Source organism: Syngnathus scovelli, chromosome 5 (genome assembly GCF_024217435.2).
Source record: "Syngnathus scovelli strain Florida chromosome 5, RoL_Ssco_1.2, whole genome shotgun sequence".
In the NCBI taxonomy this organism is placed as follows: domain Eukaryota; kingdom Metazoa; phylum Chordata; class Actinopteri; order Syngnathiformes; family Syngnathidae; genus Syngnathus; species Syngnathus scovelli.
The window spans coordinates 20,946,734-20,972,048 of record NC_090851.1 but is presented as its reverse complement, the minus strand read 5'-3'; the positions used below and the strand labels follow the sequence as shown (position 1 = coordinate 20,972,048).

Genomic DNA, 25,315 nt, shown 5'->3' with positions numbered 1-25,315 from the left:
TAAAGTGTACGGCTTTTTTTCCTCCTGAGATAGGTAACCATTTTGATATGCACGGCTGTGTATATCCCACCCGACGCCTGTGTAAACACAGCACTCTCTCTCTTGCTGAACATTGTCAACGAACATCAGCGAGCTCACCCCGACGGTGTTCACATCATTGCAGGGGATTTTAACAAGGCCAACCTAAAGACTGTACTGCCGAGTTTCCATCAGCATGTAAAATGTGCCACAAGGGGAGAGAACACTCTGGATCATGTCTACACCAACATCAAGGATGCTTACAGAACCATACCCCTCCCCCACCTCGGACAGTCAGACCATCTTTCCCTCCTGCCTGGTAAAGTGCTCAAAGCATGTGCCAACCAGCTGGCCCCCACCTTCACCGGGATCTTCAATCTCTCCCTGGCTCAGGCTGTCATCCCTTCCTGCCTGAAAGCCTCAACAATAATCTCGGTGCCGAAGAAGTCTCCCATCACCAGCCTGAACAACTACCGTCCAGTGGCTCTCACTCCAGTAATCATGATGTGCTTTGAGAGATTGGTTCTTCAGCACATCAAAGACTATCTTCCCCCAGACCTCGACCCCCACCAGTTCGCGGGCGAATAGATCCAAAGAAGACGCCATCACTATAGCTCTCCACTCTGTACTGAACCACTTGGAGCAGCAGCGAAGCTACGCCCACATGCTCTTTTTGGATTACATTTCCACATTTAACACAATAATTCCGATCAGACTCACCACAAAACTGGTTACTCTTGGCCTCCCCCCTCTCACATGTGCCTGGATTAAGGACTTTCTTTCCAACCAACCCCAGACTGTGGCGCTTGGCCTCCAACTCTCCTCCACTTGCACGCTGAGCATCGGCTCCCCTCAGGGCTGTTGTGCTGAGCCCCCTCCTCTCCTGCCACTACACCCATGACTGCAGACCGGCCCACAAAGACAACCTTATTGTCAAGTTCGCTGACAATACCGCAGTGGTCGGTCTCATCGCCAAGGATGATGAGGCTGCCTACAGAGAGGAGGTCCTGAGGTTGGCGGCCCGGTGCTGAGAGAACAACCTTGCCCTGAACACCAAAAAAAAAATAGAGAAATGATCACCAACTTCAGGAATCACAACACTGACATAGACCCCCCTACACCTCAACGGCGAGCGCATTGAAAGGGTCCAGACCTTCAAATATCTCGGCGTCCTCATCTCAGACAACACCTTCTGGTCAGAGAACATCAACTCCATCACCAAGAAGGCTCAGCAGCGGCTACACTTCCTGAGAGTTCTCCGGGAGCACAACCTCAACTCCCACCTGCTGCTGACCTTCTACCGCTCATCCATCGTGACCTTGCTGACATACTGCATCACAGTATGGTTTGGCAGCTCCATCGCTGCTGACAAGAAGAGACTGCAGAGAGTTGTCAGGGAAGCACAGAAGATTGTTGGTTGCCCTTTCCCCTCCTTGACGGACATGTACACCTCCCGCTGTCTCAGCAGAGCCAAGGCAATGTCAGAAGACAGCTTCCACCCTGGCTCTGTCCTGTTTGACCTGTTGCCCTCAGGGAGGTGCTACAGGAATATCAGGACAAGGACAACCAGACTTAAAAATTGCCTTTTTCCGAGAGCCATAACTGGTGTCAGCGGAAACATGTAATACGCCTGATCACTTTGGACAACATATTCTTCCACGTGCAATATATTTATACTTAACCACCATAACTGTGCATTTGTCACTTTGCAAACTTGTTTACATTGTGTATATATATATATATATATATATATATATATATATATATATATATATATATATATATATATATATATATATATATATATATATATATATATACGGCTGACTAGCTCAATCAGTAAGTGACATGACTTACAAACGGAAGACCCGGGTTCGATTCCCGGCAGGGGCACAATATGAGCAATGAGCGATTACCTTACCAGCAGTCAGTGTGAGTCCTTAGGCAAGACCCTTAACGATACCGCCTACCTCAGAGATAATGAGAGTACAAGAAACGAAAGACATGCCGGCTCAGACGTCGCCCGGACAAACAAGGTCTGCGTCAGGTGCTGGGGAACCAGAGCACCCTGATGAAAAATGGGCTACTGGAACAAGACACAAATGGGCGAGATGCGAGAATAAGGATCTGTTGGAATGCTACTACTTCAGCAACCCGAGCGAGAGGGGTTACATGCGGAGAATGCGGGAACAATGGCAACTTCAATACCCACAGTCAACACTATCGGCCAAGCAACTAGTAGCTCAATGTTCCAATATCCATAAACGGCACCTGCTATCACACCTCGAGATTGATGAGATACAACACAAATGCCATAGCGAAGGCCAACCAGAGCACCAGGTCAGAGACGAGTTAAATCCATGTAAAAGCCCAGAGGTTGGGTACGAAACCCCAATAAGCACAATCAAGCTGAACGAGGCAGCAACTGACCTGAAGAACAAGATCACGGTGAGAATGAATGCTCGGGAACCTAGATACACACTGCAGAGGCTAAGTGAAGTACCCTCAGAAAGTCTCCTAGAAGATGTGAATGCAGCATTGACAACAATTCCTACGGCTACCATCACTGAAACCAATGAGCTGATATACACCTCAGCAGCAGTGATCCTAGAAATGCTTGGCTACAAGAAGAATGACCATATGCGACCACAACAGTGCCCACCATGGAAGAGAAGGCTGGAGGCCAAAATCAAGATAGCACAGAGAGAAGTGAGCCAAATGACAGAGGCCCAGAAAGGTACAATGAAAAAGCAAGTTCCCAAGAAATACAGCCATATGCCCATACCTGAAGCACTCGAAACTGCCAAACAAAGACTCCAAGCCTTGGCCAGCCGCCTAAAGAGGTACACAAAAGAGAATGAAGCCAGACGAATAAACAGGTTGTTCACAACACAACCAGCGAAAGTGTACGCTCAGTGGCAGGGGAATAATAGCAGAGCAGACCCACCAAGGCTGGAAACTGAACAGTACTGGAAGGATATATGGGAGCGGGAGGCATCACATAAGAAGGATGCACAGTGGCTGGTGGCTCTGAGAAAGGACCACAGCAAGCTCCCTGAACAGAACCCAGTAACCATCACAGTGGCAGACATCCAGAGAAGAGTCTCAGGAATGAAAAACTGGACAGCACCAGGCCCTGACATGATCCACAGCTACTGGCTCAAGAAACTTACAACTCTCCATGAGCGCCTGGCAGCACAAATGAACCAGCTGCTAAGGGATGGGACTCACCCTGAATGGTTAACCCAAGGGCGTACGATCCTGATCCAGAAGGATCCATCAAAGGGTACAGTCCCATCCAACTACCGGCCAATCACCTGCCTCTCCACAACATGGAAGCTGATGTCGGGCATACTATCAGATAAGATCAGCAGGCACATGGATCAATACATGAGCACTGCTCAGAAAGGGATTGGTAAAAATACCAGAGGAGCAAAACATCAACTCCTGGTGGATAGAACAGTCACCCAAGACTGCAGAACTAGACGTACCAACCTGAGCACTGCCTGGATTGATTACAAGAAAGCATATGACTCAATGCCACATACTTGGATCACTGAATGCTTGAGGCTGTACAACATCAATGGAACTCTGAGAACCTTCATCGCCAACTCGATGAAACAGTGGAAAACCACACTTGAAGCCAATGGCAAGCCACTTGCACACGTGACCATCAAATGTGGTATATACCAAGGAGACGCTCTGTCCCCAATGCTGTTCTGTATAGGACTGAACCCCCTCAGCCAAATAATCAACAAGACGGGCTATGGATACCAACTCAGGAATGGGGCCACCATCAGCCACCTCCTCTACATGGATGACATAAAGCTGTACGCTAAGAACGAGCGGGACATTGACTCCCTGATCCACACTACCAGGATCTACAGCTCTGACATCGGAATGTCATTCGGACTTGAGAAATGTGGCCGCATGGTGACTAAAAGAGGAAAGGTAATCCACACAGAGGGGGTCTCACTCCCAGAAGGAACAATAGCAGACATTGAGGACAGCTACAAATACCTTGGAATTCCACAGGCAAATGGCAACCTTGACGAGGAAACAAGGAAAGCAGCCACAGCCAAATACCTCCATCGAGTAAGGCAAGTCCTAAGAAGTCAGCTCAATGGCAAGAACAAGTCCCTAGCCATTAACAGCTACGCCCTACCAGTAATCAGGTACCCTGCAGGAATCATACGGTGGCCAAAGGAAGATATACAGACCACAGATATCAAGACACGGAAGCTCCTAACCATGCATGGAGGGTTCCATCCCAAGTCCAGCACCCTGAGACTGTACACTAGCCGTAAAGAAGGAGGCCGAGGACTAGCGAGCGTGAGAGCCACGATCCAAGATGAAACATCCAAGATCCATAAGTACATCAGGGATAAGGCCCCAACGGATGACGTGCTCAGTGAATGTCTCAGACAATGGGCATCAAAGGAAGATGAGGTGCTGGAGGGACCATCATGGGAGGACAAGCCCCTACATGGGATGTACCACCGAAACATAGCTGAAGTAGCTGATATCCAGAAATCCTACCAATGGCTAGAAAGAGCTGGTCTGAAGGACAGCACAGAGGCACTGATCCTGGCTGCACAAGAACAGGCCTTGAGCACCAGAGCAATAGAGGCCCAAATCTACCACACCAGACAAGACCCCAGGTGTAGATTGTGCAAAGAAGGTCCTGAGACAATCCAGCACATAACTGCAGGGTGTAAGATTCTGGCAGGTAAAGCATACATGGAGCGCCATAACCAAGTAGCTGGAATAGTGTACAGGAACATCTGTGCAGAGTATGGACTGGAAGTCCCAAGATCCAAGTGGGAAACACCTCCAAAGGTGGTAGAGAATGACCAAGCCAAGATCCTCTGGGACTTCCAGATCCAGACAGACAGAATGGTAATGGCGAACCAACCGGACATTGTGGTGGTGGACAAAGAGCAGAGGAAAGCCGTTGTGGTTGACATAGCCATCCCAAATGATGGTAACATTAGGAAAAAGGAACATGAGAAACTTGAGAAATATCAAGGGCTCAGAGAAGAGCTGGAGAAGACCTGGAAAGTTAAGACTTCAGTGGTACCTGTGGTCATTGGAGCACTAGGGGCAGTAACCCCCAAACTGGAGGAGTGGCTGAAACAGATCCCAGGAAAAACATCTGACATCTCAGTCCAGAAAAGTGCAGTACTAGGAACAGCAAAGATACTGCGTAGAACCCTCAAGCTCCCAGGCCTCTGGTAGAGGACCCGAGCTTGAAGGGAAAAAGAGACCACCCACGGGGGGTGAGGCAAAAGTTTTTATATATATATATATATAGTTTAACATCTATCACATTTTTTGTATACTTTATCTTTTCTATATACTTTATAGTTTTTTTTTGTACTTTTGGTAGCTCTAATCTTGTTATACAATGTATAATGACAATAAAAGGCATTTTTGATTCTGAGAGCAGAGCTTGCATCATACGTCATCAAAGCAGAAGGGTTTAGCAAGCTTTTTAAAGCTATTTAGAAAGTATTTAAAGATACAACAAAGTGTTTAAAAGTACAATAATGTGTTTAAAAGTAAAATTATAAAAGTCTTGTGCGGATGCCCTCGCGCTGGGCTGCAGGGGCACGTCAGCTGTTCAGCACGACAAGAGCAGAGCGGAGCCATGACACGTTTACATTTTAAAATATTTAAATGTTTAAAAATAAACTGAAGCGTTTAAAAATAAAATTATAAATGTCTCGCGCTGGGCTGCAGGGGTGCCTCAGCCGGTCAGCACAGCAATAGCAGAGCAGAGCCATGGCATGATTACAATTTAAAATGTTGAAAAATAAAATAAATTGTTAAAGAATAAAAGTATAAATGTCTTGTGCGAATGCCCTGGCGCTGGGCAGCCTGGGTGCGTCAGCCGGTCAGCATGGCAAGAGCAGAGCGGAGCCGTGACATGTTTACACTTTAAAATGTTTAAATGTTTAAAAATACAATAAAGTATTTAAAAATTAAATTATAAAAGTCGTGTGCGGATGCCCTCACACTGGGCCTTATCAGCCGGCCAGCACAGCGAGAGCAGAACATACTTTAAAATGTTTAAAAAAGTATATAAAATACAATAACATTAAGTGCCCAACAAGAGGGGAAAGGACTTTGGACCACGTGTACTCCAACATCAAGCATGGGTACAGAACCATGTCCCTCCCCCACCTCGGACAGTCAGACCATCTCTCCTTGCTACTCATCCCCGCATACACTCCTCTCAGACGCGGATCCAGGCCCACCATAAGGACTGTAACAACTTGGCCTGGAAATGTACTTGGTCAACTCCAGGACTGCTTTCAAAACACGGACTGGGACCTATTTCACCACCAAGACCTGGCCATGTTCACGGAGTCAGTCCTGGACTACATCCAATTCTGCATTGGAACCGTATGTGTGGACAAAACCATTTGGGTCTTTCCCAACCAGAAACCCTGGATGACCAGCCAGGTCTGCTCACTCCTCAGGGCCCGTGACTCTGCCTTCAGGTCAGGCGACAGAGCCCTTTACAGCTTAACTCGGACTGACCTGAAGAAAAGGATTAAAAAAAGCCAACGCAGAGTACATGAGGAAGCTGGAGTCCCACCTCGCCAGCAACAGATCACTAGAGGTGTGGCAGGGCATCCAGACCATCACCAACTTCAGGGGCTGTGAGATGACGTCAGACCCAAGTGAGTCACTGGCAGAGGAGCTCAACTGCTTCTTTGCCCGCTTTGAATCACCACAGCCTCACTCACCTGCTATAGCCCTCCCCCCACCCCCATCCACACCAGATCCCAGCACCCCTCCACTCACTGTAAAGGAGCAGGAGGTGAGGCATGTGCACCAGGCAGTAAACCCCAGGAAGGCTCCTGGTCCAGATGGATTACCTGGTAAAGTGCTCAGAGCCTGTGCCCACCAGCTGTCCCCGATTTTCAACAGGATCTTTAACCTCTCGCTGGAACAAGCAGTCATTCCTACCTGCCTGAAGTCAGCCACAATAATCCCCACACCAAAAAATTCACCCCCAACCAGCCTCAACGACTACCGCCCCGTTGCCCTCACCCCAGTAATAATGAAGTGCTTCGAGAGACTGGTTCTCCAACACATCAAGGACTGCCTCCCCCCACACTCGACCCCCATCAGTGCGCATACTGGGCGAACAGATCCACGGAGGATGCCATCACCATAGCTCTGCATGCTGTGTTGAGACACCTGGAAAAGCAGCAGAGCTATGCGAGAATCAGAATCAGAATCAGAAAACCTTTATTGTCATTCTACATAGTACAATGAAATTGGAGACCTCCACCCAGTGCATGAGGTAGATACGAGTAACATAGTCAAGTCAAGTAATCGACTAATAGAAAAGTATATGAATAATCGGAAACAGTAGTGCGGACAAAGTGCAGTAGTAGTGCAGGAAAAAAAAGTGTCATCAGTGTCGGCTGGAGTTGAGGGCGGCTATGGCTTGGGGAAAGAAACTGTTTTTGAGTCTGTTTGTCCTGGTCTTCATTTGCCTGTAGCGTCTTCCAGAGGGCAACAGGTCAAACAGGGCGGAGCCAGGGTGGGAGCTGTCCGCTGAGATGGCCTTAGCCCTGCTGAGGCAGCGGGTACTGTAGATGTCCGTAAGGGAGGGGAGAGGGCGGCCGATGATCCTCTGGGCTGCCTTCACCACTCTCTGCAGCTTCTCCCTGTCAGCGGCGGTGGAGCTGCCGAACCATACTACGATGCAGTAGGTCAGTAGACTCTCAATGGAAGATCGGTAGAAGGTCAGCAACAGGTCGGTGTTGAGGTTGTACCTCCTGAGGACTCTCAGGAAGTGTAACCGCTGCTGAGCCTTCTTGACGATGGTGGTGATGTTCTCTGACCAGGAGATCCGGTCAGAGATGTGGACGCCCAGGTACTTGGTGCTGTGGACCCTCTCCACCTGCTCGCCGTTGATGAAGAGGGGAGTTGGCTCAGGGCTGTGCCTTCTGAAGTCTATGATGAGCTCGTTGGTCTTCTTGGTGTTCAGAGCGAGATTGTTCTCAGAGCACCAGTCGACCAGCTCCAGGACCTCCTCTCTGTAGGCTACCTCATCGCCATTGGAGAATGCTCTTTGTGGACTACAGTTCGGCTTTCAATACAATCATCCCAAACGTTCTGGTCACAAAGCTAGACACTCCGGGCCTCCCCCCTCTCACTTGCACCGGGATCAAAGACTTCTTGACCAACAGGCCCCAGACAGTGAGACTTGGCCCCCACCTTTCCTCTACACGCACACTGAGCACTGGTTCACCACAAGGCTGTGTGCTGAGCCCTCTCCTCTACTGTCTTTATACTCATGAATGCAGTCCGGCCCACGGCAACAACATGATTGTAAAATTTGCTGATGACACCACAGTGGTCGGGCTGATCTCGAATGGTGACGAGATAGCCTATAGGGAGGAGGTCCAGAAGTTCACGAACTGGTGCTCTGTGAATAACCTGGCTCTGAACACCAAGAAAACAAAGGATATCATCGTGGACTTCAGAAGGAAAAAAAGAGATCCCCCCCCCCCATGCATCAACAGCGAGATTGTGGAGAAGGTCCATCAGATTCCTGGGAGTCCAGATCTCTGATGACCTCTCCTGGACACGCAACACCTCAGCTGTCATCAAGAAGGCTCAGGAGCGTCTACACTTCTTAAGAGTCCTCAGGGAGAGCAGTATGGATCGGAAGCTTCTGCTCGCCTTCTACCATTCCTCCATTGAGAGCCTGCTGACGTACTGCCTCACCACCTGGTACAGGAGCTGTACTGCTGCAGATAGAGGGAGGCTACACAGGACAGTCAAAACAGCGCAAAGGATCATCGGCTGCCCTCTCCCCTCCCTGATGGACATATACAACACCCGGTGCATCAGCAGTCCTCACAGCATCATCAAAGACAACACACATCCCGCCTCCCAGCTGTTTGAACTGCTTCCTTCTGGGAGGTGCTACAGAGGCATTCGAACAAGGACTACCAGACTGAAAAACTGTTTCTTCCCAAGAGCCATCATCGCTCTGAACTCTGAGAGAAAACAACACCAGCTATAATACAACACTGACACTCCTTTAAAAACTACGTGCATTAACTATTTACTATTTATTATTTACTTTCTGTATCGATTCCACCTCCAGCCCTCCCTGTGTGGAGTTTGCATGTTCTCCCCGGGCCCGCGTGGGTTTTCTCCGGGCACTCCGGTTTCCTCCCACATCCCAAAAACATGCTTGGTAGGCCGATTGAAGACTCCAAATTGTCCCTAGTGTCATGCGGTCGCGTTTATTTTTTCAGTTTTTTGTCTCGTCAATTGTCGTAACTTTACTTCCGGTTTTATTTTGTCATTCCTTCCGTTTCAGTTCGTGTTTTCTTCCTCGGTGTTGGTTGTCTTGTCTTCCCTGATCCCGATTGTGTGCACCCGCGTAATCGAGACTAATTGTCATCACCTGTGTCCCCGCCCGTTTGTGTGTATTTAGTCCGTGTCTTCCCCTTGTCTTGTGCCAGTGTGTCTAGCCTCGTCCCGACCACCAGCGATTCCTTGATGTCCGAACTCTCTGAAAGAACTCTCCTTTTTGTCTCGCCGCCGAGCGACGCTTTTGGTTGTGCCTGGGTCTCCAGCGCCTTTTTGTCTCGTTCCAGTACGACTCCTTTTGTTGGTACTTTTTGCTACACGTTTTCCCTCGAAAGAGGCGTTTTGATTTGTACTTTTAGCCTTTTGACTCGCCACAGTGCGACGCTTTTTGTTTGTACTTTTTGCCCCGTGTTTTCCCTCGCAAGAGGCGCTTTGTTTTGTACTTTTGCTCTGAGTGCTTGCTGGAATAAATCCCAGATAGATACGACTCTGCATCCGAGTCCTTCGCCTTGTCCCCTGCCTGACAGTACACACTGGCCAGACATGGACTCGGCAGAGTCGGAGCACCTGTGCGCCACAGTGCGCTCCCATGCCTCCCTGCTCGCCCAGCACCAGAGGGAGGTGGGCGACTTGGGAGAAGAGATCCGAGGACTCGCTAGGAATCAAGGAAATTTCAGAGGAGCGGTCGCCACCCAAGTAGCAAAGCTGGGTCAGCAAATGCAGGAAGTGCTCTCGCTCTTGAACGCGGGACCAGCAGCGACCTCCAGTACACCCGTCGCTTCCCCCGTTCCTTCCCTTGCAAGAGGTCCCATGACTGGCAGTGCCAGACTGGCTCCTCCAGAGCGCTACTCCGGAGAACCCGGCCTTAGCCGGGCTTTTATTACAGAATGCGAGATGAACTTTGAGAGTTCCCCAGCAGAATTCCCCACCGAGCGCTCCAAGGTGGCCTACATGGTATCCTACCTGACGGGAAGGGCCCGCACATGGGCCACCGCGGAATGGGCCAGGGATTCCATCTCCTGTCACTCTCTCCCCGCTTTCATCCAGGCCCTGCGAACGGTGTTCGATCCCATTTCCGCTGACCGAGACAAGGCTCGCCAACTCTGTCAGATCGACCAGGGACAAGACACCGTCGGAGACTACGCCATCCGGTTCCGCACGCTGGCCGCGGCGAGCGGGTGGAATGCGGCGGCACTATATGACATCTTCCTCCGGGGCCTGTCAGGACCCATCCAAGATCAGCTAATCCCCTTAGATCTTCCCACCGACCTCGACGCCCTCATCGCTCTGGCTATCCGCACTGACAACCGGCTGCAAGAGTGGAGAAAGCACCGACGCAGCAACGCTCCCGCCTTCGTTCCAGTAGCCGGCCCTGACGCTCACCACTCCAGGCCGTACGGGGATCGGCAGCGCCAGGAGCCAGAACCGATGCAGTTGGGCAGAGCCAAGTTAACAGAGGAGGAGAAGTTACGGCGGCGCCGAGAGGGAAGATGCTACTACTGCGGCGAGCTCGGACACCTCCTTCTCTCCTGTCCAGTGAGGAGGACCCTGAAGGTAAGCGCCTTCTCGGCGGCTCTGTCCCCGGGGCGAGTGCTTCCCAAGGGCAGGATCACCCAGTCGGGAAGAGAGATAGAACTCGAAGTATTAATAGACTCAGGAGCAGACGAAAGCTTGATAGACTGGGCATTTGCTCGCCGGTGCGGGGTAAAGACTGAGCTACTGAACACTCCCGTGAAAGCTAAGGCACTCAATGGACAGGCCCTCTTTGAGATAACTCACATAACCGAACCAGTCTCGTTGTCAATTGGCCTCCACCAGGAGAACATACGTCTACATGTCGTGACCTCACCAATGAACCCTCTCGTTCTCGGGTATCCATGGCTTCAACGCCACAACCCCGCTATAGACTGGGAATCAGGGGAAATAACGGGATGGGGGTCCGGCTGTCATGATTCCTGTATCAAGTCTAACCCGCGCCCTGTGCCTTCCGCTCCAGACGCGCCAACCCCAGACTTAACCGGGGTCCCTGCGTGTTACCACCAATGGGCCGAGGTATTCAGCAAGGCCAAGGCTACCTCTCTGCCTCCCCACCGTCCGTATGATTGCGCCATTGACCTGCTGCCGGGATCAACGATACCCAAGGGGAGGCTGTATTCTCTCTCGGGACCTGAGAAGCAAGCCTTGAATGAATATATAGACTCCTCCTTGCAAGCAGGGCTGATTCGACCGTCGTCGTCGCCTGCGGGGGCGGGGTTCTTTTTCGTGGGCAAGAAGGACGGCACCCTACGTCCCTGCATTGATTATAGTCCCCTCAATCAGATCACCATCAAGAATCGGTATCCGCTCCCACTGATGTCGACCGTGTTCGACCAATTACAGCAAGCCCGGGTGTTCACCAAGTTAGATCTGCGCAACGCCTACCATCTGGTGCGCATCCGGGAAGGGGACGAATGGAAGACAGGGTTCAACACGCATCGAGGACATTTTGAATACCGCGTCATGCCATTTGGCCTCACCAATGCTCCCGCTGTGTTTCAGGCCATGATAAACGATGTTTTGAGAGACTGTTTGGACCGGTTTGTGTACGTATATTTGGACGATATTTTGATTTACTCCCCAGATCTGAAGACCCATAGGGTTCACGTCGAGACGGTGTTGCAACGACTCCTGGAACACCAACTATACGTAAAGGCCGAGAAAAGTGAATTTCACAAGAGCACCGTTTCTTTTCTCGGTTTCATCGTAGCCCCGGGCAAAGTAGAGATGGACCCGGCGAAAGTAAGCGCGGTAACGGAATGGCCTACCCCTGACTCACGTAAGAAGGTGCAACAATTCCTGGGCTTTGCCAATTTTTATCGGCGATTCATTAAGGGCTTCAGTGCCACAGCGGCTCCCTTGCACGCGCTCACGTCTCCTAAAGTCCCCTTCCGCTGGTCAGCAGAGGCGGAGGCGGCCTTCCAGGAGCTAAAGAACCGTTTCAGCACCGCTCCCATCCTCACGCTCCCTGATCCGTCGCGGCAGTTTGTGGTGGAGGTGGACGCCTCCAATCAAGGAGTAGGTGCCATCCTTTCGCAGAGGGCCAAGAGCGACAACAAGCTCCATCCGTGCGCGTTCCTGTCTCGACGGCTGACGTCCGCCGAACAGAATTATGACGTGGGGGATCGCGAACTGTTGGCAGTCAAGCTGGCATTAGAAGAATGGAGACATTGGTTAGAGGGAGCACAGCAGCCTTTTTTGGTCTGGACAGACCATAAAAATTTAGAATACATTAAGTCAGCTAAGAGACTGAATTCACGCCAAGCCCGCTGGTCACTTTTTTTCAATCGTTTTAACTTTACTTTGTCCTACAGACCGGGAACCAAGAACACCAAGCCTGACGCCCTCTCCCGTGTGTTCAACTCGGACCCAGAAATTAAGAAGCCTGAGACTATCCTGCCTTCTCATTGCCTGGTTAGAGCCGTGACCTGGCCTATCGAAGGCCGGGTACAGCAGGCCAATGGTAACGAACCACCCCCTAGTGGTTGCCCTGAGAACCGACTATTTGTCCCTGCTCAATTACGATCCCAAGTCATCCATTGGGCTCACACCTCCAGACTCTCCTGCCATCCGGGCATGCGCCGAACGCTGTTCGTAATCCAGCAGCGATTCTGGTGGCCCTCCATGAGGGCAGACGTCAAGGAATACGTTGCCGCCTGTCCCGTCTGCGCCCGGAATAAGAACGCCCACGGCGCCCGCATGGGGTTGCTGCATCCCCTACCCATTCCTTCGCGCCCGTGGGCGGAGATATCTATGGACTTCGTCACCGGGCTTCCGACCTCGCATGGGCGAACCACCATACTCACAGTGGTGGATAGATTTTCAAAGATGGCTCATTTTATCGCCTTGCCCAAGCTCCCGTCCGCTAAACGAACGGCCACCGTGATGATGGACCACATATTCCGGGTTCATGGGTTCCCGAAAGACATAGTTTCCGATAGAGGGCCCCAATTCGTATCCAGGTTTTGGCGGGAGTTTTGCAAGCTCATAGGGGCAACCGTGAGTCTCACGTCAGGCTATCACCCGGAGGCAAACGGACAGACTGAACGTATTAATCAACAGTTGGAGACAAGTCTCCGCTGCCTGGTCTCCCAGAACCCCTCCTCGTGGAGCAAGAACCTCTCCTGGGTGGAGTATGCCCACAACTCCCTGCCCACCACGGCTACAGGTATGTCCCCCTTCAAGTGTGTGTTTGGCTACCAGCCCCCTGTCTTCCCTGACAGTGAGCCGGAGGTGACGGTGTCTTCGGCCCACGCCTTGGTGCGCCGCTGTCATCGCGTCTGGTCGGCGGCTCGGGCCACGCTGGTCCGACAGGGGGACCGGGTAAAGCGGATGGCTGACCGGAGGAGACGTCCGGCGCCCGTGTACCAGAGAGGTCAACGTGTCTGGCTATCCACCAAGGATCTTCCCCACCGGGGGGACTCCAGGAAACTGGCGCCTCGCTTCGTGGGTCCGTTCCCCATCGCCAAGGTCGTGCACCCGGCCGCGGTGCGTCTACGCTTGCCCAGGTCCCTTGCAGTCCACCCCACCTTTCACGTGGGGAAGGTCAAGCCGGTGGTGGACAGCCCGTTGGTGCCGGATCCGGCGCCCCCTCCGCCTCCGCGGACTGTGGACGGTGGGACGGCCTACACCGTCAAAGAACTATTGGATGTGCGCAGAAGAGGCCGGGGCTGGCAGTACCTGGTGGACTGGGAGGGTTATGGACCGGAGGAGCGGCAATGGGTGCCGCCTAGTTATATTTTGGACCCGGGACTTTTTGAGGACTTCTATGCGGCTCACCCTGGGGCTCCTGGGCCGTCTGGGATCCGGCCCTAGGGGGGGGGTTCTGTCATGCGGTCGCGTTTATTTTTTCAGTTTTTTGTCTCGTCAATTGTCGTAACTTTACTTCCGGTTTTATTTTGTCATTCCTTCCGTTTCAGTTCGTGTTTTCTTCCTCGGTGTTGGTTGTCTTGTCTTCCCTGATCCCGATTGTGTGCACCCGCGTAATCGAGACTAATTGTCATCACCTGTGTCCCCGCCCGTTTGTGTGTATTTAGTCCGTGTCTTCCCCTTGTCTTGTGCCAGTGTGTCTAGCCTCGTCCCGACCACCAGCGATTCCTTGATGTCCGAACTCTCTGAAAGAACTCTCCTTTTTGTCTCGCCGCCGAGCGACGCTTTTGGTTGTGCCTGGGTCTCCAGCGCCTTTTTGTCTCGTTCCAGTACGACTCCTTTTGTTGGTACTTTTTGCTACACGTTTTCCCTCGAAAGAGGCGTTTTGATTTGTACTTTTAGCCTTTTGACTCGCCACAGTGCGACGCTTTTTGTTTGTACTTTTTGCCCCGTGTTTTCCCTCGCAAGAGGCGCTTTGTTTTGTACTTTTGCTCTGAGTGCTTGCTGGAATAAATCCCAGATAGATACGACTCTGCATCCGAGTCCTTCGCCTTGTCCCCTGCCTGACACCTAGGTGTGAGTGCGAGTGCAAATGATTGTTTGTCTCTGTGTGCCCTGCGATTGGCTGGCAACCAGTTCGGGGTGTCCCCCGCCTACTGCCCGATGACGGCTGGGATAGGCTCCAGCACACCCGCGACCCCCGTGGGGACTGAGCGGTTCAGAAAATGGATGGATGGATGGATTTACATTCTGTACAAACCTCATTCATGTTAATACATATACGCACATTGAACATACTGTAAATAAGATGTTTTGACCTTCATTCTCCTAAGACCGATACTGTAAATAAGATATTTCACTTTTATTCTCATACTTCCTTTTATACTTTTTTAAATTTTGAATGTTTGCACTGGGAAGGGAGCAGCTATCTGAATTTCATTGTACAACTAAGTTGTAAAATGACAATAAAGGGCATTCTATTCTATTCTATTCTATTCTATTCTATTCTATAACTTATTTAGTACAATAGAGTGCATAAAATTAAATTATGAAAGTCCTGAGCGGATGCCCTCGCGCTGGGTCGCAGGGGCGCGTCACCTGGCACGTAAGAGCAGATAGGAGCCATACAGATTTACACTTCATATAAGTCCTGTGTGGATATTGTAACATATTAACTCTCATTTATTTTATTATTTATTTAAATGAATAAGAGTATTTCTGAAAGTCAGTTTGACTTTTTTACAAAAGTTTTTAACAATACAATGGTGTTTAAAAAACAATAAAGTGTATAAAACTAAATTAAAGGTTCATAAAAGTCTTGTGTGGATATTGTAACATCCATCCATCCATCCATCCATCCATCCATCCATCCATCCATAAAAAGGTCCCTTCATGTTCACATTTGTCAACTGTTTTTATCATCTTTGAAGTCAATGAGTTTTACGAATTAGTTGTTTGGTTTTGCAGGGTTGGGAAATGCAGTATGAACGATCCCATGATAAGTTAGTAGGCATGGCTCTAGTTTTTTGTTTATGTCTGACATCGTTTGAGTTTGAACTCATTTGTTCCTTGGCAAATTTCACTTCCACCAGACAGTTCTTGTAGCGGAGCAGCTTGTTGACAACAAGTTGTGTCTAAAGTCGATTACATGCAGGAGTTTGGTTCCAGATCATATGCTGTTGGTAGAGTTGAGATTGATAGTATCTAATGTCATTTTTGATCACCTCTGCAGACACCCCTAGCACATGACTTTTATACTATATACACCCAATACGCGTGGTGAGCATGACGCTTCGCTTATGATGCCAGCATTTTGACATGCAGACATGAGTAGCTGTTCATCAGCAGATGGACACACACACTAGAGGGGAAGGGGCTTTGTCTGGTGGCGATGACAGTTTATTGCCCCATGCTAGCGTTTTGCTGCATGCAAACACGCTGAGGAACGTAAGCGGCTGCCGGCGGCTGCCAGCCGTTTCATCCGCATCATCTAGATGTGCCCTCTTTTAAGTATGTCTTCCGCAAACCTTATACTTTTTTTACGGCAATGCTCCTCTGATGACAAAAAAAAATCAAGTGGACGACAAATCCAAGATGGCGGCCATAAGGCTTGCCACAGTACGGGCTCTGCTCTTGTGTCTGTCACTACTGTCTGTCTTGTATGTCAGAAAGTCATTTTGCATGACATACACCCACTGGGAGTTGCTCTCTCAGGAACAATCCCTATACAATTGATGAGGCTGTGATGTCCACCTTTCCTGCTGAGATCATAGCAAACAAAGCGGCGTATCCAGGCTCCTGGAAGTACAAGCCGCCCAAAAAAACGCCGGGCCAGTGTCCTCTGCAGGTTTAGGAAGGAATCACTACCAGCCCTACTCCTCACCAACGTAAGATCATTGAAAAATAAAATGGATGAACTTCTCCTTCTACTCCAAAACAACGAAGATTATAGGGACTGCTCTGCCCTGTGCCTCACTGAGACCTGGCTAGACCACACTGTGCCTGACCTGGCTGTTACCCCACACGGCTTCTCTCAACACCGCGTCAACATGTCAGTGAAGCTATCCACAAAAAACAAAGGTGGAGGCATATGTGTGATGGTGAATCAGCAATGATGCAACAACATAGAGCTCAAGTGTCACTGCAGTTCTTACCTAGACTATATCGCTGTCAAGTGTAGGCCGTACTACACTGCTCCAAAAAATTAAAGGAACACTTTGAAAACACATCAGATTTCAATGGTGATTTTTTTGGGGGGATATCTATACTGATATGGACAGTTTAATGTCTCAGGAACAAAAGGATGCCACATCTTTTGATAGAAATAAAAGTTTGCAGCCCACAGAGGGCTCAGTATATAGATACCCCAAAAGTCAAAGTGAAAAAAATGATGTGGCATGCTCGTCCATTTTGCCTAAATTCAATTTCTGCAACTCAAAATTATTTTCAATATCTTGTGGGGCCCCCACGTGCTTGTATGCATGCTTGACAGCGTCGCGGCATGCTCCTAATGAGACGATGAAGGGTGTCTTGTGGGATGTCCTCCCAGATCTGTCTAAGGGCATCAGTGAGCTCCTGTAAAGTCTGAGGAGCAACCTGGCAGCGTCTGATGGACTGAAACATTATGTCCCAGAGGTGTTCTATCAGATGTAGATCTGGTGATCGTGAGGGCCATTCAATTGTGTCAATTCCTTCATACTCCAGATACTGTCTGCATACTCTTGCCACATGAGGCCAGGCATTGTCGTGGATCAGGAGGAACCCAGGACCTACTGCACCAGCGTAGGGTCTGACCATGGGTGCAAGGATTTCCTCCCGATACCTAATGGCAGTTAGACTGCCGTTCTCTAGCCTGTAGAGGTCTGTTCGTCCCTCCATGGAAATGCCTCCCCAGACCATCACTGACCCACCACCAAACCAGTCATGCTGAATGATGTTGCAGGCATAGCGCTCTCCTTGGCTTCTCCAGAACCTTTCACGTCTATCACTGGTGGTCAAGGTAAACCTACTCTCATCTGTGAAAAGCACAGCGCGCCAGTGGCGGACTTGCCAATTCTGGTGTTCTATGGCAAATGCCAAACGAGCTCCATGGTGCTGAGCAATGAGCACAGGAAACACTACATGACGTCGTGCCCTGAGGCCACCCTCGTGAAGTCTGTTTCTGACTGTTTGGGCAGAGACATTCACACCAGTAGCCTGCTGGAGCTCATTCTGTAGAGCTCGGGCAGTGCTCAACCTGTTCCTCCTTGCACAAAGCAGCAGATATCGGTCCTGCTGATGGACTGAGTACCGTCTACGGCCCTATCCGGCTCTCCTAGAGTAGCTGCCTGTCTCCTGGAATCTCCTCCATGCTCTGGAGATTGTACTGGAAGACGCATCAAATCTTCATGCAACAGCACGCATGGATGTGCCATCCTGGAGGAGCTGGACAATCTGCGCAACTTCAGGAGGGTTAAGAAATTGCCTCATGCTCCCAGTCGTGATAATGACTCTAGGTAAAGCCAACACTTGTGGAAAAACAGTTAAAAAAGATCAAGAGGGAGGAACTTGAAATGGCCTCCAAAACCAGTCCTGTTTTGGAGACCATCTCATTGTTGCCCCTCTAGTGCACCTGTTGTTAATTCCATCAACATCTAGGCTGCTGAAACTGATTAACAACCCCGTCTGCCACGTACCTGACCAAAACCTTATCAGAAAAGGGTAATTGAATTCATGCCATACCCTGATAAAAAAACTGTTCCTTTAATTTTTTTGAGCAGTGTATCTTTCCAGAGAGTCGGCCTCTGTTGTTTTGGTTGGCGTTCCTCCATCTGCTAATGCAAACGTAGCCATCTCCGAACTGGCAACTTTCATCTCAGCTGTGGGATTTTCCCACCCTGACGCAATCGTGGTGGCATTTGGCGACTTCAACCACGCCAACCTGTCAGCGGACCTTCTCAACTTCATCCAACAAGTCACCTGCCCGAGTAGAGGCGCTAACACCCTGGACCACTGCTACGTCCCAATCAGCGGTGCCTACCGCTCTTTTCCGAGGGCTCCGCTGGGGAGGTCAGACCACGCCATCCCAAAATACCGGCAGAAACTAAAATCAAACGGCGGAAAATCGAAAAATGTCCCGTGCTGGTCCAGCACCTGCATCGACACCTTGAGAAACTGCTTCGAATGCACGAATTGGGACGTATTCAGTGCAGCTGCGGCCAAACTGGACGAGTTCACGGAGACAGTGAAGTCATACGTCAATATTTGTGTGGAGACGTGCATTCCCACCAAAACAGTTAAAATACACAGCAATAACAAGCCATGGTTCACAAAAGACAAAGTTACTTCATAATAAAAGGGAAATAAGGAGCAATACAACAAGGCTAAAATATGAACTTAGATCTTCTACAAGAAAGGCCAAATCCAAATTTGCACACCACTTAAAACAGCAAATACAATCAAATGACACCAAATCAATCTGGAAAAAATTAAAAAGCATGACTAATTACAAAACTAGCCCACCCCATTTACTAGACACTGACAGTAACTTACCAGACTCACTAAATAACTTTTACGGCAGGTTCAAACAGCAGTCTATTCCCTCGATGTGAGTTGCAGTTTCAGTCGGGATATTTAAATGTAGCTCTGTCCATTGAAGTATGGAAACGGGTTATTGTGATCGTTTCAGAAACCTGAATTTTGACCTTAACCCAGACATTAATTGCATGTAAACATCGTCATTCTAACTGTGTTGTGTTTAATCATTTCAGTCCAAATCAAGTCTGGATATGCAAGAGAGCCAATTAGGTGATGCTGAACTGCCTCCTTCAAAACCGGAACTCCGCTACCATGGAATCACAACAGGGAGCACAGAAGGTAATAACAAATCGTCACTTTGAAGTAGTTCAATATAAGTGTGTGTGTGTGTGTGTGTGTGTGTGTGTGTGTGTGTGTGTGTGTGTGTGTGTGTGTATGCGTGTGTGCGTGTGTATGCGTGTGTGCGTGTGTGTTTGTTGAAAAACATGGCTTACTCGCTCACACACACACATACACACACGCACGCACGCACTTATATAACACACATTGACAAACATGATGATAAAATATTGAATTGTTTTTGAAAGAGGTAAATTTCAACAACTAAGGCTAAATGATACACTTAACCTCATGAGACAGAGCTTGAATAAAGGTAAAGGTTACATGTACACAGAAATTCCCTAAAAGCGACACACACAGAGACTGATGTGAATAGACCGACATGAGTCACGCACACACCCACACACGTATACTGTATCCCCCCACACACACACACTTAATGAGCCCATTTGTCTTCATCATTAAAAAGACCAAGCCTCAATAATCAGCAAGACGATGTGTGAATGTCCTAAGCATGCTCGATTCTAAATTAGCACAGCTTTGTAAGGGATTTGATGGCTATTAGCCCTAATCAGCATCTCAGCGAGCTATTGTTTATGATGGCATATATGACTTCCAAGTAAAAATAAAACGATATATTATAGTCTTCAGTACGCATTCACCAGATTTATTTTCACCACTTTGACATTTTTTTTTTCTTCTTTTCGTCTGCCTAAGAAAAGTCATGGAATATTCAGCTTTTTAAATATGCTTGATTTTCAAAATTGCACATGGGGCAAATTAACATTTTTAACAGAGTTGCAAAACAAGTTAAAAGACATCTATAAATTAGCCTGTGAAGACATGATGGATGATCTTTAGCCACAAGAAATATCTTTGGAATGGGGTAATGGAGTGTGTAATAGAAAAAAAAAATATTTGTTAGTGGTGATTTATTGCCATGGAAATGCAGTAATTAATTTTACACAAATACTCGCGACAGTTGCATCGATAGAGTATTGAAATATAACCTCCACCATATCATTGTCTCTGCAAATCCGACTAGTATTTGTCAGTCCTGGACTCACTTGTCTTCAACTCATGTTCATTCTTTGGTCGCTCTGGTTTTCAATATTTCTTTCTATTTTTTTGACAAACATATATTTGCATGCACACTTCCCTCATTCTTAATCTCATCACTTCCCACATTTTGATTTTTAAATAAGTTACTGTAATTGTATTTCAAATTTTATTCTTCAGGTTTCGCGTGATGTGTTTTATTGGGGGGAAACAAAGGTACATTCTTAGCCATCCAAAATGTCTTGTCTCACTGATAAACAGGAAATTAAGATGGTGATGGCCTCTGTAATATTGATTTATTGGAAATCTCAACTTGACAGCAGTTTTCTTGTGAAGTCAAACACAACACACTGACCCCAGACTCTAGCAAACAGGATATTAGAAAGGGTGATATAAGCGGTCCTAGATATGTGCATCACTCTGATAAAATCGTTGAGGTCGTAACTGCATTTTGGCTTGGTTCATCTAATACTACTATACTCCATATATCTATTTAAAATTTGTCATTTTAATACTTGTCTCTCTTTGTATTGTGGCTACACAAACAACATAAGCAGATGCAGTATGGTTAGTAAACTTAACTTTGATTAGTAAACATTATTTTGGGGGTCGAGGGTATTGGTCAAACATTACAGTGCGCTTGTCAACATAGTGTGACTTACTGAAATTGTACATGCAGGTAAAGACAGCATTTGTACAAAATCAACCACAATACTTAATGAAAAAAGAGAGGGAGAAGTGTGCTGACATCTGCAGCAGGGAAACAGACAGAATTTCAAGAGATTTTTCTGTTTTACAAATTACCCATTTTGTTGTTCATCTCATTCTCTGACCTTCTCCTCATCAAGGGCACAGTTGTGCTGGATCATATCCCTGCTGTCTTTGGCCGAGAGGCTGAGTACAATTCAAATATTTTGGAGGAGAATTTTAGGATTATAGCACTTTGGCCAAAACTCTGTTTTGTGTAGGAAATGACATTCTTACTCAGGAAGCTTTGCCAGCTGTGGTTCACAAATAAGTAACACATTGCTAAGCAATTAATACTGCAAAATCATATATAGTGAAGATAAATTTTAAAAGGCTTTTGTCTGGGATGTGCACCAGGACCAGTTCTGGGTGAATGCCATGCTTTCCCAGGGTCAGCTAAGATGGATGGATGTACAAATGGATATATTTACTTTTGCTGATTTCATAAAACCAAATATAAAGTAGCAGGCGAGGGAGATAGGATTCAGGATACAGGATAGGATACAGTCATTCTTCTTCTGCACCACCACCTAACTCGCTATGAACCTCACCGCACTTCTCTGGCATTTGTCTTGCTCCCAAATAATGTCCGAAGACATATGGAGAAGATGACTATTGTACTACATAGACAATTCTGCAGTGTCTTCAGTGTTGCTGAAGGCCTTTTGTTGATACATAGGTGTCAACAAAAGTTTTTTTTTTTCCCCCCTCCCATTTCTTTTCATCACTTTTGGAGGTAAGTCTAGTTCTTACTCTCACTACACTGTTTTTCATGGTATACATAATGCCTTCAAAATTGTTTTGTATATCTGCCCTGAAAATATGAATGACAATGAAATCAATCTAATGCTGTGAAAGCTCCCCGAGGACCATGATGTGTGCTGTTAGATGTGAATACCAAAATAAAAAGACAAGCTTACGAGAAAAGCTGAACCTAATTTGGGGTTAGCAAAAGGCACGTTAAATGCTGACTTCCGGATAACACGAGTTTAAATTTGAACTGAGTGAGCAGCCACAAGGACTCACTGGTTTTTAGTTGCATTGTGTGTCACATACAAAAATAAATAAAAAAAGGCGGACATGGTTGTGAAAACATTTTAGGCCCCTTCACCTCCTTTCAAAATAGGGCTGTAAACTATGTTGCTTATGTTAATGGAAATAAAAAATACTGTATTCACACACACACACACACACACGCACGCACGCGCACGCACACGCACGCACACGCACGCACACGCACGCACGCGCACACGCGCACACACACACACACACACACACACACACACTTATACAGTTATATATATGTGTATATAATTCTGTTTTGCTGAACGGTGTGTTTAATTTTTGGTAATATCTGACTTTTTTCCCATGTTCCTTATCTCAGGTCTAACTTTTAATATGTACTCTATATATGCGCTAATTTCTTTAGATCATTTACACCACACATACTGTACTGTACACTGTGCCTGGGAGGTTATTCTACTGATTTTTGTCCCCTTTATATTTAGTCTCATGCAGAGGCATTCATTAATATAGCTTAATGAGCCAGAGTAATGCAAAATAGTGTAACATTCGGTACACCTGCATCATCTGTTTTGCTCCATACAAGGGGCAAAGTCAGGCAGCTGTCCTTCTAGATCTCATTAGTGTGCAAGTGTGCATAATGTGGTGGCTCCTGAACGTGAACTTGAATTATGGCTACTTCGGCTGTTTTAAATCACGTTACATTAAATTCAGCCAGTAGGTGGCACTGTGGTTCTTACCATGCCACGTCGGGGAATTTGCTTTCATGCAATTCAGCCTTCAACAATGCTGTGGGCTAGTAAAGGGGGGGGGACACCAATCTTGTCTTCACAATTGTGTTAAATTCAAGCAAAACATTGTTTTTATTCTGGGATGCCAAGAAATGTGTCCTTACTTTATGAATGAGTGAGCATATACAAGCTGATTCTGTGTGTGGAACGTGTATGTAGTATGTACAGTATGGAGGATGTAGGTGTGGCCATGACAGGTGTGCTGGTGAGGCCTCTGCGTGTGTGTTCTGCTCGAGTGTGTGTATGAGGGTAGCTGGGTGTGTTTGCAGTTTCCTCACCCTTTCAGTTATCCTCATCCAGCTTGCCATTTAGAGTTGGAAAGCAGCCAATCGCTGGATGCATCATTTCTGTTTCTCGCTCTGCCTCCCTCTCTCTCCCCCTCCCTTTCTGTTTGGACAATTGGATTGGTGCAGAGTGATAGAGACGAAAGCTAGAATCTCACTCACTCAGCCAGTTTGCTTGTCCTCTTGACATGTATGATAGTGACACACAGACACAAATAGCGAACACAGATATCCAAACCACACTGCTGTTATCGTATCCTGAGGCTGAGCTAGTTTAATATCCAGATGGTTTAATTATTGCATACATGTCACACACGCACAAACACACACAAATTAAATGGGGTGGAATGTTTTGTTATGGGCCACGATTTAACCCTTTATACATCCATCCATTTTATTTTCCTCACGGGGGTCGCGGACACGCTTGACCCTATCTAGCTTACTTCGGGCAGCAGGGAGGGTAAACCCTGAACTGGTTTCCAGCCAATCGCAGGGCACACACAGACAAATAATCATTCACACCTACAGCAATTTGGATTGCTCAATTGGCCTACCATGCATGTTTTTGGAATGTGGGAGGAAACTCGAGTGCCCGGACACGCAAGGGAACCCACGCAGGCATGGGGAGAACATGCAAACTCCACACAGGAAGTGGAGCCGGAATTGAACAGACAACCTCTGCACTGTGAGGCAAATGTGCAAACTTCCATATAATTCATCCGATGTCTTTTCATGACTTATTCCAAATATTCACGTGAGGAGTGCTTGCATTTATTACATTCCAAAAATCTTCGGTTTTTGCAAAATTTACACATTTTCAGCCAAGTTTTCCCCATTTGTTCTTAATGGCACATTCAACATTTCACATTTTAATCGTTCCCGTTTGAAATTACATCAGTCAGCTCTTTCAAATAAGTTCAGGGAGGAATATCAACATTCCCAAGATTGCCACGTATCAAAGATTCCACATTTTCACAAAATTTGCACAAAGTATTGCAACATTTTCCCTTCTAATTCAACCGTTCCAAGTTTTAACTGTTCATCTTATCATCTCATTCCAAAACTTCACACGATTCAAAAATTTCACATTTTCACTTTTAAAATTCACGCAAAATTCAGCAAAATTTCGTTTTTCCCTTCTAATTTCTTCATTTTTCAACCGATTCAACCCGTTCCAATGTTCAACTTGTGCCTACCTATTCCACAACTTCCCACTTACCAAAAATTCCAAATCTCCAACTTTAAAATTCACGCCAAATTTTACAAAATTTTGTTTTTCCCTTCTTTTTCGTACATTATTTGACAGATTCGATCCATTCCAACTTTAAACATCATTCTGTAGCATTGCCCAAGTATTTATTCAGCTTCTTCACCTTCACATGCAATTTCTCCAGAAATTGCAAATTGTAGTTCTTATTATTATCTATCTATCTATCTATCTATCTATCTATCTATCTATCTATCTATCTATCTATCTATCTATCTATCTATCTATCTATCTATCTATCTATCTATTTTAAAACCACTCACCCTGTTCAGGATCAAGGGTTTCCCAAAGAACTTCAGGCGAAAGGTGCACCCTTGCACTGGTCGCCAGCCAATAGCAGTGCACATATCCTGTAGCCAGCCAATAGCAGTGCACATATCCTGTAGAAATGAACAACTATTCACATCTACACTACGCGAACACAAGTCAGGCAAGTGCACCCCCCACACCAACAGTGAGTCATCATCTTCCTCTTTCTTTCAGCTGATACCTTTAAGGGTTGCCACAGCAGGTCA

At 47.4% G+C, this 25,315-nt stretch overlaps 1 protein-coding gene across 3 annotated transcripts in view; it reads left to right on the top strand.

Moving 5' to 3' along the window:
• The window catches only part of LOC125969628 (palmitoyltransferase ZDHHC5-A), a 154,301-nt gene that overhangs the window by 42,677 nt on the left and 86,309 nt on the right, over window positions 1-25,315 (top strand). For all 3 annotated transcript variants that reach the window (XM_068650863.1, XM_068650862.1, XM_068650864.1), the window contains one exon: window positions 19,524-19,629. In XM_068650863.1, coding sequence (XP_068506964.1) covers window positions 19,524-19,629 — 106 coding nt within the window. The remainder of the gene's footprint in view (window positions 1-19,523; window positions 19,630-25,315) is intronic.